The sequence below is a fragment of the Amphiura filiformis genome, chromosome 4 (genome assembly GCF_039555335.1).
Source record: "Amphiura filiformis chromosome 4, Afil_fr2py, whole genome shotgun sequence".
Lineage (NCBI taxonomy): Eukaryota > Metazoa > Echinodermata > Ophiuroidea > Amphilepidida > Amphiuridae > Amphiura > Amphiura filiformis.
In genome coordinates this window covers 33,507,163-33,522,935 of record NC_092631.1, presented here as the reverse complement: position 1 = coordinate 33,522,935, position 15,773 = coordinate 33,507,163, and the positions used below count along the sequence as shown (strand labels likewise).

General features: G+C 40.9%; 1 protein-coding gene across 2 annotated transcripts in view; it reads right to left on the bottom strand.

Annotated features, from left to right (window-relative positions):
• LOC140150825 (syndetin-like) overlaps positions 1–5,191 on the bottom strand; it is a 61,259-nt gene extending 56,068 nt beyond the window's left edge. For both annotated transcript variants that reach the window (XM_072172963.1, XM_072172964.1), the window contains exon 1: positions 4,985–5,191. In XM_072172963.1, the coding sequence (XP_072029064.1) occupies positions 4,985–5,017 (33 nt within the window). In that variant the 5' untranslated portion in view covers positions 5,018–5,191. The remainder of the gene's footprint in view (positions 1–4,984) is intronic.
• Positions 5,192–15,773: the final 10,582 nt, after the last annotated feature.

Here is a 15,773-nt window from a genome sequence, read left to right as displayed (position 1 = left end):
TGAAGTTTTTCCATCTCATTACAATATTTTTCGCAAAGATAGAGAATAATAATAATGATAGCCACGGTGGCGTCTTTGTGGCCGTTAAAACTGATCTTATTGCCCAAGACGAACAGGACCTAGACCAAGAGGGTTGTGAACTGAAGTGGATTATAGTATCCATGTTAGTGGTATAGCTCCAGTCTACATTGGAGGATTTTACCGCTCTCAGAAAACAAACTCGGATTATGTCCGCCTTTTGGAAAATTCCTTGGAAAAGATCCCAAAGCAGTCCTCTGTTTGGCTACTAGGTGACTTTAACTTACCAGATGTAGATTGGGTCACAAACACCTTCAAACCGTGTGGTCGTTACCCAGGCCCAAGTAAAACCATGTTAGAGATCGCTCTAGACCACAATCTTCAGCAGGTTGTCTTAAAACCAACGAGAGACAATAGTATCCTTGATCTATGTTTTACCAATAATCCGGCTTTTGTCAACAATGTGGATGTAAAACCGGGATTAGCGACCACGACATAGTCGTCATACATGCTTCTATTAAACCCAAAATCACAAAACTTCCAAAACGGAAAGTGTACCTGTATAAAAAAGCAAATTTCAGTAAAATCACTGATGAACTTGGTGAACTTGGTGCTGAATTAACTGAAGAAGTTGTCCAGAACTTGGACATCGATGAGCTCTGGAATCGCTTTACAAACACTATCCAAAAATCAATGGATGTTAATATACCATCCAAAATGACTTCATCCAAACCAAGTGTTCCTTGGATAAATGCCACCGTGAAAAGAAATATCAGGAAAAAACACAAGCTTTATGACAAGGCTAGAAAAACTGGTGATTTTGAACTCTGGGACAGATTTAAACAATCAAGACGCAAAATTGACAGACAAATGAGGACATTGCATCGGGAACATGTCCATAGTATTGGTGAATGTCTTGAAACTGACCAAACCCTTCTGGAATTATATAAAATCCCTCCGCAGGATGTTTTTGGCATTTCCCCCCTAAATTTGACGGGTCGTATAGCATCTAGTGCCAAAGAGAAGGCAGAGACCCTAAACAAGCAATTTTGCTCGGTCTTCACTAGAGAAGACCTTTCTTCTATTCCAAATCTTGGAGTTAGTGCTGTACCAGATATGCCAAAATCACGATCACTACATTTGGAGTTGAAAACTGCTCAAAAATCAACAAAGCGTCGGGTCCTGACAACATTCCAGCTAGGATATTAAAGGAATGTGCTTCAAGTGTGGCACCCATTCTTCAGAAAATTTACCAAAAATCCATCTCTTCGGGGGTTTTACCCCAGGACTGGCTGAATGCTACCGTCTCGCCAATTTTCAAAAAAGGCGATAGGTCACTCCCAAGTAACTATCGTCCGGTATCCCTGACATGTATTGCCTGTAAACAATTAGAACACATAATCCATAGCAATATCATGAACCATCTGGAAAAGTACTCTCTGCTGTGCGATAGACAACATGGGTTTAGAAGTGGTAGATCCTGTGAAACTCACCTTGCTGGGTTGGTAAACGATGTTGCTGCGATCCTTGATAATCGTGGCCGTGCTGATTTATGCATAATGGATTTCAGTAAAGCGTTTGATATGGTTCCGCATCAACGACTCCTCACAAAATTAGACCACCTTGGAATAAGAGGAGATACCAAATCTTGGATTGAGGGCTTCCTGACAAAACGCCAGCAAAGTGTCGTCATTGATGGACAGGCATCCTCAAGTTCACCTGTAATTTCCGGAGTACCCCAGGGGACTGTCCTTGGTCCCCTGTTGTTCCTAGCCTATAATAATGATATCCCGGAGGGAGTAACATCTGAAGTGAGACTCTTTGCAGATGATCTGATTTTGTACAGAGCTATCAATTCACCTGAGGACTGTGATATTTTACAAAAGACATCAACTCTCTTTGTAACTGGGAAGAAACTTGGCAGATGAAGTTCAATATATCCAAATGTTTCATCATGCACGTGACACATCAAAGAAGTTTCATTCCACACCAGTATCGCAAGGGAACTTCTACTCTCCAAACTGTAGATCACCATCCCTACTTGGGGGTCGAGATATCCAGCAACTTATCTTGGGCTAAACACATAAATCAGACTGTTAACAAAGCAAACAGCGTTCTGGGCTTACTGAAAAGAAACCTTTGGAACTGTTCCCCTCGAACTAAAGAGATTGCTTATAAAACCCTGGTGAGACTGAGACTAGAATATTGCAGCCCAATCTGGGATCCGTACCAGAAAATTCATCAGGATAATTTAGAAAAAGTCCAGAGGAGGGCCGTTAGATTTGTAAAGAGCGACTACAGACGCACCAGCAGCGTCACGGACATGCTTCATGATCTGAAATGGGACACTCTTCAAGACAGAAGGGAAAAGGCTCGCCTCATAACTATATACAAAGAAACTCACAAGTTTACACCATCTAACATCAGTCATCACCTGACCAAGAACACTATCAGCCAGACGCACTACTCGTTAAACTCATGAACTTAACTATAACGTCATACGCCCCAACAAAGACTGCTATAAATTCTCACTTTATCCACGGACAATACCAAAATGGAACTCGCTGCCACCTACCACCAAAATAGCTCCTGATGTGGCCTCTTTCAAGAACTTGATCGACGGTAAGGAAATTGAAATCGAGAAGAAAATTTAATAAGTTATCAGCGAATCGATGCATGATCTGTGCGCTGATAGCCACACCAGGCGTTTTGTGCAGTAGCAGACAAGACAAGATATTGACTACAGTACTTTTTGTTTTGCACTCCTGCTCAAATATCAAATCACAAGTGCATAGTACAGATAGAAATGTATCAGCCTGGTATAGTTTATCACCCAGACATAGTAATGTCAGCTTTATTGAAGCCTTATTACCAAGCCTAGGCATAATTTGCATTAGACTCGATAGATCAAGTATAATAGATAAGGCCTTGAGAACAGAGCCTGATGGTCGTTCCAGTACTAGTAAAGTTAGTGTTACACTAGTATTACTTCTTGTGCTAGGAGGTGACATCGAAACCAATCCAGGGCCCATAAAGAACCATTTGCAACAGATCTGTAGCCAAAACTCATAGGGCTTTAAAATGTGATGATTGCGACCAATGGGTTCACATCAAGTACGTGGAAATGTAACACCAATTGAATAAGAGCAGTTAGGATCAAGCAGTGCTACATGGATATGGTCTTGCGCCATGAGTTGGGATACCTAATTTGGCGGTGGAGTAACACATATTTTCCATAATACTTGTCATACAATAATAAATTTAGTGTCATTTTAAAGAGTAATCTATACTCTTTCCATAGCAATAAATAAAATTGGTTCATATTGTTTCAGTTTTAATTAGGGTTAATTAATTAATGAATTGGTGATTGCGGTGGTGGCTAGGGAGCCGGTGGCTAGGGAGACATTTTCCACTTTTAAATGTTAATTTTAAAGAAACAGGAAGGTCCATGTGTCATGAAAACACAATTTCTGGATTAACAGACCATAGAGTCTGAGAAAGCAACGTGACTTTCGGATTGTCATAAAACAAGAAGATCCTGATATAATCTGTGGTACCGGTAATAAAAGTCACCTGGACAGTGAATACCACACTTTAAGTGAAGTGTTTCCAGATGGCGATGACATCTTTAGGAAAGATAGAAACAGGCACGGAGGAGGTGTGTTTGTTGGACTAAAGAAGGACTTGCTTGGAATGGAAGATGAAAGTTTGAGATCTGATAGTGAATCAATCTGGGTGAAGATTCTATTTGCAGGATGAAGAACCGCAACCACTTATACTTTATAGAACTTGATAAAGGCTAAGCCTTGAAGAAGCTTACGGGAAGAGGTAATCTGCCGAATATAATTCTTGGAGGAAATTTCAATGCACCCGACATTAACTGGACTACGCATATTGATTGAGGACTGAGTTCCGCAGTCTAGTACTACACTTGCACCACACCTTGTCTTGTAGACCTTGATGAATACTGCCTAACACCCCTTTACAGGAGTCACTCAAGCAGGTTTAGGTGGGCGCGTATAGTGCTATTTGATGCTATTCTTCTTCTGTGTTGTTAAACAATTTGTTGACTGCTGATTTGAACTTTTGTTTCTCTTCTATGGTACGGTAGTAATTTCTTTGGGCAGATTATTCCAATCAATCAGTGTTCTTGGAATGAATGATTGTTTATAACAGTTTTTATTTGCTCGTTCGTCGGCAGCATCCTCGTCCAGATGCTGTACAGGCTTTGACGAGAACCAGCGTAGAAGTCGAAGTAGAAGATAATAATGCTATGTTTGTATGAGATTGATGAAAATAATTGATTGAGCTCTAGAGTATCTCGAGCTAAATTACGGTATCATCTAGCTCGAATGTTACAAAAGTACAGATCGCATTCAGCTTACTTCATATGAGATGATCTTTGGAAAAATACGGCATAATTTGTCTTGGTGTTTGCGGAATGCCATGAAATAAAATATTAAGGTTGCGGCAATTCATGATTGACAACTAACAATCGGCGTGTCCTTCGTATCCTCCACTGTCAATTTCTTATCCACTCACTAATCCTCACAAAAGCTTTGTGTTGATTACGTAATGTGTGAAGGCAAATTGCAATAAGTACAATGTCAATGAAATAATGAGTAGGGCGGGCTCCGAGGTGGGTTTCTTCTTCATCTTACGTAACAGTATTGTTCTCCAAAAAAACCCGGAAGCTTGTCGTTTGGAGCTCTAGCTGAAATACAGCAAGATAATGTAAGATAGTAAATGTAAACCTGTATTTTAGCTAGAGTATCTCGAGCTAGTATCATCAGAACTCGTCAATCCCAGCCTGTCGAATTCGACAGCCTGGCCGCCCCCACTGTATTGAATCCCGTACGATGATGAAGTATGTATGACGAAGTAATTCAACCCTTTCATCATCAAACGCTTCTAATTTGACGATAAACAACAAGAAATTTGGTTACTAAAACTACACAAAGCTTACCTGTCTGGTGATAAGGGTCTTTATTCTCTTCATTTTGCGGCATTTACATAAAATATCGCACAGAATTCACACCATCTCCTTTCACACCGATGATGCAGATAAACAGGTGTTTCTAGATATTTTTTGCTTGGAATTGAGAATTATTGACAACTAGGCGGTTACCCGTATTTGGCGTTTCTCGGCTGTCGCGATTACCTGGCTGATGGTGACTGTACCCTCAAAATGACCTTCCAAAATTTGGCTCTAAATGTGGACTGTACCCACCACGTTTCATGCCCATATACAACAGTTGTAGGAACTCGTACGTGTCCTCTTATCCTGTGGGGAATGGAAGTAGGCCCTACGTTCATTATTTTAAAGCTTTTTAAGAGATACGCGAATGGGCCTACAAATGATAACAATCCATCTGGGTTCGGTTATCTTGATCTGGAGAGACAAACGTGTGACTTGATCGAAAGACGTTAATACAACATTTTGTTATTACTGTCGAGATACCTCTCTTTTATTACGATGGGCGTTCAGGATCGATGTGCAAATCATCCTGGCCCGTGCCTTAATGTTTAATAAGACGAGTTCTCAGTGTACTTCTCCTGCCTATAGAATCATGCCATATTGAAACCTGTTAACTTCTACATAGTTAACTATCAGCTTTAATTACCAACTCACTTCCCAGTGATGGTCTTAGTTCATTCTCTAGCTGTTGAATAGCTACACACGACTCCGACTCTACTGTCTGTGTATCCTACTTTAGAATGGCATATTCTCCAAAGGAGAGGGCAGTAGCACTGAAAACACGTGAACTTAGCTAAGAGTATTAAAATGTTGACACATCACTTTCTTCCGAATCTGAACTATGTATGACCTATCTTATCCAGGTACTTCTTATATGAAGGATGATTGACCTATCTTATCCAGGTACTTCTTATATGAAGGATTATTACACAGTTTTTAGTCATTTGACCTTGGATGACCCCAAAGTGACCGTCCAAAAATTTGACTCAAAAAGTTGACTGTACCCACCAAGTTTCATGCCCATACGACATTTTTTACTATTTTGACCTCAGATGACCCCTGGGTGACCCCGGATGACCCCAAAATGACCGTCCAAAATTTGACTCTAAAAGTTGACTGTACCCACCAAGTTTCATGCCCACACGACAGTTTTTACTAATTTGACCTTATATGACCCCTGGATGACCTCGGGTGATCTTGGCCCACTTACCGAAACAAACTTGTTCTGTCTGAGGTCCAGATGCACCCACCCACCAAGTTTGAGGAAGGTGCGACCCCTAGTCTCTGAGAAAATAGGCGGAAAACAGTTTTTACTAATTTGACCTCAGATGACCCCTGGGTGACCTTGACCCACTAACCAATACAAACTTGTTCCGTCTTAGGTCAAGATGCACCTACCCACCAAGTTGCATGCCCATATGACAGTTTTTACTAATTTGACCCCTAGATGACCTCTGGTGACCTTGACCCACTAACCAATACAAACTTGTTCTGTCCCGGGTCAAGACGCACACACCCGTCAAGTTTGAGGAACGTGCGACCCCAGTCTCTGAGAAAAACAGTTCTTACTAATTTGACCCCTGGATGACCTCGGGTGACCTTGACCCACTAACCAATACAAACTTGTTCTGTCTGGGGTCAAGCTGCACCCACCCACCAAGTTTGAGGAACGTGCGACCCCTAGTCTCTGAGAAAATAGGCGGACAGACAGACAGAGGCACAGAAGCACAGAGTCACAGACTACCAGTATTATTATAGGCGGTTACCCGTATTTGGCGGTTCTCGGCTGTCGCGATTACCTGGCTGATGGTGACTGTACCCACCAAGTTTTATGCGCATAGGACAGTTTTTACTAATTTGACCTCAGATAACCCCTTGTGATCTCGAAATGACCTTCCAAAATTTGGCTACAAATGTTGACTGTACCCACCACGTTTCATGCCCATACAACAGTTTTTAGTAATTTGACCTTGGATGACCCCAAAATGACCGTCCAAAAATTTGACTCTAAATGTTGACTGTACCCACCAAGTTTCATGCCCATACGACAGTTTTACTAATTTGACCTCAGATGACCCCTGGGTGACCTTGACCCACTAACCAATACAAACTTGTTCCGTCTTAAGTCAAGATGCACCTACCCACCAAGTTGCATGCCCATATGACAGTTTTTACTAATTTGACCCCTAGATGACCTCTGGTGACCTTGACCCACTAACCAATACAAACTTGTTCTGTCCCGGGTCAAGACGCACCCACCCGTCAAGTTTGAGGAACGTGCGACCCCCAGTCTCAGAGAAAAACAGTTTTTACTAATTTGACCCCTGGATGACCTTGGGTGACCTTGACCCACTAACCAATATAAACTCGTTCTGCCTGGGGTCAAGATACACCCACCCACCAAGTTTGAGGAACGTGCGACCCCCAGTCTCAGAGAAAAGAGACGGACAGACAAACACACAAACAAACAGATGGACAGATGGACAGATTCTGGTGAATTATAGTAAGACTAGGCGGTTACCCGTATTTCGCGGTTCTCGGCTGTCATAGTTATTGGCTTTTGCAGATCTCAAACGTGGGCTTCCTTGGCCAAAGTTACACCCACCAACCAAGTTTGAGCTCGATGAGCAATTTGAAATCTTTGTTTTTTGACCTATGACCTCTCAACCGTAGGTCTGACAAAAAGGTCACAATGGAACTTTTGTTTGTGCGTCCAATTTCCACCTACCCACCAAGTTTGAGCTCCATAGGGGCAATTTGAAATTTTTACCTTTCTTGACCTATGACCTCTTAACCGTAGGTATGACGAAAAGGTCACCGTAGAAACTTTTGTTTGTTAGTCCAAGGTCCACCCACCCACCAAGTTTGAGCTCCATAGGAGCAGTTTGAAATTTTACCTTTCTTGACCTATGACCTCTTAACCGTAGGTATGATGAAAAGGTCACCGTGGAAACTTTTGTTTGTTAGTCCAAGGTACACCCATCCACCAAGTTTGAGCTCCATAGGGGCAATTTGAAATTGTTACCTTTCTTGACCTATGACCTCTTAAACGTACGTCTGACAAAAAGGTCATCGTGGAAACTTTTATCTGTTATTCCAAGTTCCATACACCCACCAAGTTTGAGCTTCATAGGGGCAGTTTGAAATTTTTACCTTTCTTGACCTTTGACCTCTTAACCGTTGGTCTGACGAAAAGGTCACTGTGGAAACTTTTGTTTGATAGTCCAAGGTCAACACAATGGCATGGCTAGATTTGCCATTTAAAGTATTTAAAATTAGACTTCAATTGAACTTGACCCCGTCCTTGACCTTTGACCTTAAAAAATATAAACTCGTTCTTCCTCATACCAAGCTGCACCCACCCACCAAGTTTGAGCCCTGTATGACCTACGGTGGCCTCACATTAGCAGTCACAGACAGACAGACAGATCTACAGACAGACAGAGAGACAGAGAATAGCGTATTATTTTTAGACTAGGCGGTTACCCATTTTTGGCGGTTCTCGACTGGGTGCGATTACCTGGCTGATGGTGACTGTACCCACCAAGTTTCATGCCCATATGACAGTTTTTACTAATTTGACCTCAGATGACCCTGATGACCCCAAAATGACCTTCCAAAAATTTGGCTCTAAATGTTGACTGTCCCCACCAAGTTTCATGCCCATACGGCAGTTTTTACTAATTTGACCTCAGATGACCCGTGGGTGACCTCGGATGACCCCAAAATGACCTTCCAAAAAACTGGCTCTCAATGTTGTCTGTACCCATCAAGTTTCATGCCCATACAACAGTTTTTACTAATTTGACCTCAAATGACCTGTGGGTGACCTTGGATGACCCCAAAATGACCTTTCATAATTTTGGCTCTAAATGTTGTATGTACCCACCAAGTTTCATGCCCGTATGACAGTTTTTAGTAATTTGACCTCAGATGACCCTGATGACCCCAAAATGACCTTCCAAAAATTTGGCTCTAAATGTTGTATGTACCCACCAAGTTTCATGCCCGTATGACAGTTTTTAGTAATTTGACCTCAGATGACCCCTGGGTGACCTTGGTGACCCCTAAATGACCTTCCAAAATTTTGGCTCTAAATGTTGACTGTACCTACCAAGTTTCATGCCCATACGACAGTTTTTAGTAATTTGACCTCAGTTGACCCCTAGGAGGGGGACCCGGGGTCAGATGACCTAATGAACCTAAACTTATTCTTGCCAGGACAGAACTACACCCACCCACCGAGTTTGGGCCCCGTACGACGTACTACAGCCTCACACAACAGTTTTTAGTAATTTGACCTCAAATGACCCCCCGCAGGGGACCCCTGGGGTCAGATGACTTAACAAACATAAACTTCTTCTTGCCAGGACAGAACAGCACCCACCCACCGAGTTTGGGCCCCGTACGACCTACGACGGCCTCACATTAGCAGTCACAGACAGACAGAGAGACAGAGAGACAGAGAATAGCGTATTATTATATAGACTAGGCGGTTACCCGTATTTCGCAGTTCTCGGCTGTCATAGTTATTGGTTTTTGCAGATCTCAAACCTGGGCTTCCTTGGCCAAAGTTTCACCCACCGACCAAGTTTGAGCTCCATGAGCAATTTGAAAACTTTGTTTTTTGACCATATAACCTCTCAACCGTAGGTCTGACAAAAAGGTCACAATGGAACTTTTGTTTGTTAGTCGAATTTCCACAGACCCACCAAGTGTGAGCTCCAGTTTGTTAGTCGAATTTCCACAGACCCACCAAGTGTGAGCTCCATAGGGAATTTGAAATTTTGACCTTTTTGACCCTTGACCTCTTAACCATAGGTCTATAGAAAAGATCACCATGGAAACTTTTGTTTGTTAGTCCAAGGTCCATCCACCCACCAAGTTTGAGTTCCAGAGGGGCAATTTGAAATTTTGACCTTTCTTGACCTATGACTTCTTAACCTTAGGTCTGACGAAAAGGTCACTGTGTAAACTTCTGTTTGTTAGTCCAAGGTCCACCCACCTACCAAGTTTGAGATCCATAGGGACAATTGAAAATTTTGACATTTCTTGACCTATAACCTCTTAACCGTAGGTCTGACGAAAAGATCACCGTGGAAACTTTTGTTTGTTAGTCCAAGGTCCACCAACGCACCAAGTTTGAGCTCCATAGGGGCAATTTGAATTTGTTACCTTTCTTGACCTATGACCTCTTAACCGTAGGTATGACGAAACGGTCACCGTGGAAACTTTTGTTTGTTAGTACAAGGTCCACCCACCCACCAAGTTTGAGCTCCATAGGGGCAATTTGAATTTGTTACCTTTCTTGACCTATGACCTCTTAACCGTAGGTATGATGAAAATGACAAAAAGGTCACCGTAGAAACTTTTGTTTGTTAGTCCAAGGTCCACCCACCCACCAAGTTTGAGTTCCATAGGAGCAATTTGAATTTGTTACCTTTCTTGACCTATGACCTCTTAACCGTAGGTCTGACAAAAAGGTCATCGTGGAAACTTTTATTTGTTATTCCAAGTTCCATCCACCCACCAAGTTTGAGCTTCATAGGGGCAGCTTGAAATTTTTACCTTTCTTGACCTTTGACCTCTTAACCGTTGGTCTGACGAAAAGGTCACCGTGGAAACTTTTGTTTGATAGTCCAAGATCAACACAATGGCATGGCTAGATTTGCCATTTAAAGTATTTGAAATTAGACTTCAATTGAACTAATATGACCCCGTCCTTGACCTTTGACCTTAAAAATATAAACTTGTTCTTCCTCATACCAAGCTGTACCCACCCACCAAGTTTGAGCCCCGTATGACCTACGGTGGCCTCACATTAGCAGTCACAGACAGACAGACAGACAGAGAATAGCGTATTAATATAATATAGATGATTGAAGCAAGCAGGAACGTTGAGGGCTGCCCCCCTTTTTTTTCAGGCCTGTTTTTTTGGGGGGTTTTTTACATAGGGTATGATGGGGTAAGTGGGACCTTAACTTACTATACTACATCTTCATTGCAGCACTAAATCGACCAATACAATACCGAATGGCATCTACTTACCCCATTGCAAATATGTATGTTATAATTTCTACTGCTCATATTGGAGTTTATTTGGTATTTGAGCTGCGGGAGATAATGGCACGGTATAATTATGCTCAATCATGCCAGCTGTGTACTCTCAGACATGCATGTAGTAAAAGTGCCATAACTTTGTAATTATTCACGCAAGACATATAAAAGTATACATTTTTATAAAGGCAATACATCAATGAATCTTAATATAAATACAGATTTGGTGTAAAAACATCAATTATGAAGAAAATCACAAAAAAGTGAGGTTTTGGCAATTTTTGTTCGGTACATCATAACAAAAAAACACTCTTTCCAAAAATTTTTGTTTTGTTTCTTGAGACACCATTCCAAAAACGGTTTTTTTAGTTTTTTGATATTGGCCTTATTTTTTGAGATATTGACCATATAAAGCATCAAAATGAACTTTTTAAAATTCACAAACGCCTATTTGCACAAAATGATGCCTAAGGGAGTGTTCAGAAATACTCTGGTGGGGGGGGCTGGAAAATATGTAGGGGGGTCATAAAATTTTAGGAGCTCTGAATAGGGGGGTTAAAAAAGTTTTGGGTGTATGAACAGGGGGGGTTAAAAAGTTTTTTTGGCACGTAGAGGGGGGGTGTAAAAAAATACGCGCAAATGTTCCCATAGGAAACCAGTACAAAAGTACATTTAATCCAGTGTTAAAAATTGTTGTCTATAACTTAATTTTGAGGGTTGTGTCAGTTCTTTCTGTTCAGCTCTTTAAATCACTAAAAGCTGCAATATCTTTGCTCTTCTTTAGTGTTGACAATTTTTACAATAATGTTTCATGTAGTACAGATTATTGATTTATTGTCACTGATACATACAACTAAATCATGTTACAATTATAGGCGGAGGAAGCTTGGAGAACCGGGTTACACGCCCCTAATTTTTTTCCATAATGGGGACATCCCCTAAAAATCCTATAGAAGAAAAGATAAAGCAATAATTGCCATGTGCAACTTTTTTAGCACATCAAAAAGCATTTTGGGCCCAAATAGGGTAAAATTGCACAATTTTGCCCTTCAAGCGATCACAACGAACTGGCCTGTCAATTTAATAGCAAAACACACCATTTCGGAAGTAGTGTAGACGGGGCGGAAGGGCCCCTGACAAAAAATGAAAGAGAAAAGTGCCCCTCTGACAAAAAATGAAAGAGAAAATCTGGAGGGCAAAGAAAAGGAGCAAGGAGCCCCTTTTCCATATAAATTCGACCCGATCATGGGCCAAAATAGTGTAAAATACAAAATGTTTGCACGCTGTGTGCGCACATTGTCACAATAAAGGCATTTTCATCCCATCATGGGCGAAATACACAATTTTTGCACGCATTTTGTCCCAATAAAGCCTTTTTTGAAAGCTCAAGTACATGTATGTGTGTTTCTGACCAAATTAAGCTCATATTTGACCATTTTAGCCCTCAAAGTACAAATTTTTTGCGCTTCACAGCATATTTAATCCACTTTTGCATCAAATTTCAGTCGTTTAGCTTCCAAAGGGCAAAACAATTAGCGCGCTTCGCGCATATTTGTACCATTCACTTATTCTGTAGTCAAATGGTACTGGATACATTAACTTTTTCCAACCCCATCCCCCCAATGTCAAAAAGAAATCTACACCACTGCCAGTAAAACCAGAACAAAATATACTCATCCATTCATTCATTCATTCATTCATTCATTCATTTATTTTTTTCACTCATCAAATAGCAATAAAACATAGGATACATACAAAATCAATAATACAAGTGAGAGTGAAGGAATCACAGGAAAGGCCAAGAAGAGGCCTGAAAGTCTGTGATCCCTTGATTGGTTAATTCATCATTAGACATGGCAGCAGATTGTCATTTCAATGAAGAAGCAACAGTAAGCTGTCATATCTTGATATGAATTAACCTAAATACATGAAAAATAACAGTAAACAATAGTAAATAAGAAAAATGCACAACAATAAGTAATATAAAATATAAATATCCAACGTGGTCATATAAATCAGAAACAATAGGAATTAATAGTAACTTTGCATAAGATGTTTTTTAAATACATGGCGGAATTGATTAATCGATGATGAACTTTTAATGCTGTTATCAACATTATTCCATAATTTAGTAGCTGCATATTTAATAGATTTTTCACAGAAAGCTCTGATAAATGGAAGCCTCAGACGATCTTTATATCTGGTGTTTAAGTCATGGATCTTAGACTGTTTTACAAATAAATCATCAAAAACACTCGGTAAAAGTCCATTATCATGTTTGTACATAAATAAACCAAGTTCAAATGTATACATATCCCTGACACTTAAAGTATTATACCTAATCAGTAAGGGATTAGTGCTACTTCTATAATCACTTGCTGTAACGTCCAAAACACCTTTTTGACTTTTGATGGTGTCCTTCGCCTCTTTGAGGCTCTTTCCCGATTTGTTTATTTGCGACTGGTAAAAAAGACTGTTGGAAAATGGCAGCTTACAGCAAAGTTGTGTGACACGATAACGTTCTTACGAACTTGCTTATTTTAGCTGATTAAAGAACATTGTTGCAAAAAGAACATGAAATTCGTGCAACGGAGTGAGTATAGTAATGAGTCATGAATAAGCTAATGTTATGACATGTCGTGGAGCCAAGATATAGAGCGTTTCCAACCCGGCCTTGCCGTAAAATTGAAGATCCCTGTGTATCTTACAGTAAGAACGTACGCGTGCAATACGTATTTTGACAGCCAGTCGATGAGGGCGGTATGCGAATGTCAGAATTCGTCTCAGACGGTGCCGGACCCGATTTGAACTTGCTGATTTCACAATCAACTCTCAAGTGAACTTCAAAGTCAGAATTTGCCATGGTTTACAGAACACTTTGAATTGTTTGAAGTAACATTCTGACACATCAGGAGTAGCATGATACCATTTTAGACTAGCTGAATAGGCGAATTGGAAAGACAACAGAAAGATTAAAATAACTGGATGAAATAATTGTGTGTGATAGTGTAGACCAGCAAAAACTGTTTCTCATCCTCATCTATAAATCTTGATCACCAAACCAAGTCTTGAAAGTATCTACGTGGTAAACAATAAGTGTTGACCGTTGCGTTGTCATTAGTCCAGCCTGTGGCCCAACACTTGTGCCGGCTCATTGGATGTGGAGATCCGGGAAGTCGGGGTGTAGCACTTGCTAATGACAACTGAAGTTGAAATTTGGTTTGACACAATCATAAGTAAGAAAGTGACGTGTTGGAAACTAAAAGTATGAAGCTATGAAATTGTTCCAGAAACAATTAAAGAGACGTGGTAAACAATAAGTGTTGACCGTTGCGTTGTCATTAGTCCAGCCTGTGGCCCAACACTTGTGCCGGCTCATTGGATGTGGAGATCCGGGAAGTCGGGTGTAGCACTTGCTAATGACAACTGAAGTTGAAATTTGGTTCGACACAATCATAAGTAAGAAAGTGACGTGTTGGAAACTAAAGGTATGAATCCATGAAATTGTTCCAGAAACAATTAAAGAAACACAGTATTTCACACAATAAGATCTGACATTAGTCCAGCCTGTGGCCCAACACTTGTGCCGGCTCATTGGATGTGGAGATCCGGGAAGTCGGGGTGTAGCACTTGCTAGTGTTCAGAATTATCCAGTAAGCTGAACTGTGTTATCAAGAAAGAATTATTGACACTGAAAACAGTGATATTTATGTGAAACACAAATCGTGAAATGGATCCAAGAAAGATCAGTATGGCGTCAGAACCTGAAAGTAGGCCTATAGCCAGCAGAACAAGATCAAAATATGAAATGTACTCTCAGGTGAATCCAGATGCTATGTTACAACAAACAGTAATGTCACCGTATACAAAGGATGAGAATACCCTACCAGATGGGACACTTGAAGAAATTCAAGAAGCTGTTCGAAAGATGGAAGAAGAATTGAGCTTTGCCAAAGAAAGAGCACGCCGTGCACAGCAGAGACAGGAACAGAAAGATGAAGTTAACCCAGATGACAGTGCCTCCAACATTTCATTACATTCGTCCACATCTTCTGTGCAGAAAGCAAAGGTGAAGGAAATTGAGTTAGCAGCAAAAATGGCAAACATTAGAAGAAGTAATGAAATCAAAGAAAGGAAGCGTCAACTACAGCGAAGACTTCAAGAGGCTGTTATACAACAGGAACTCAAGCCGCAGCTTGTAGAGCAAAGGAAGAATTGAGGTTAGCACAACAAAAGGCAGACGAAATGAATTTACGCAAAGAAATTGAGGAAGAAGAGGAACGCTTAAGCTGCTTAGAACAGGAAATGGCTATAACAACAGACTGGGAAGCGGCGAAAGCAACTACCTACGCACTTGGAAGCTGCTCGTCTGAAGTTACCAGCATTGGAACCAGAAACTCAATTTACCAAGCCAGTGATACAGATAGGTCTCCAACCGTGACAGCGCCACCACAGTACATGTATGCCGCTGGTGTGCATACATTAAGTACGCCTACAGCGGAGGATGGTTTCATGTATAGGCCAGCAACTTCAAAGCAAAGATTGGAGAAAACAAGTGATGCGATACAAAGACGAACAGATACAACTGAAGAAAGGAAACCAGATACAAGGAATCAAGAGGGAGCAAGAGTCAGTGGAGAAACAAAGTCAAATTTAGCCAAGCCTACTGTAAACACAGAAACAGAGAGTAAAGATCTGTTAGTAACATTGCTGGATAAAC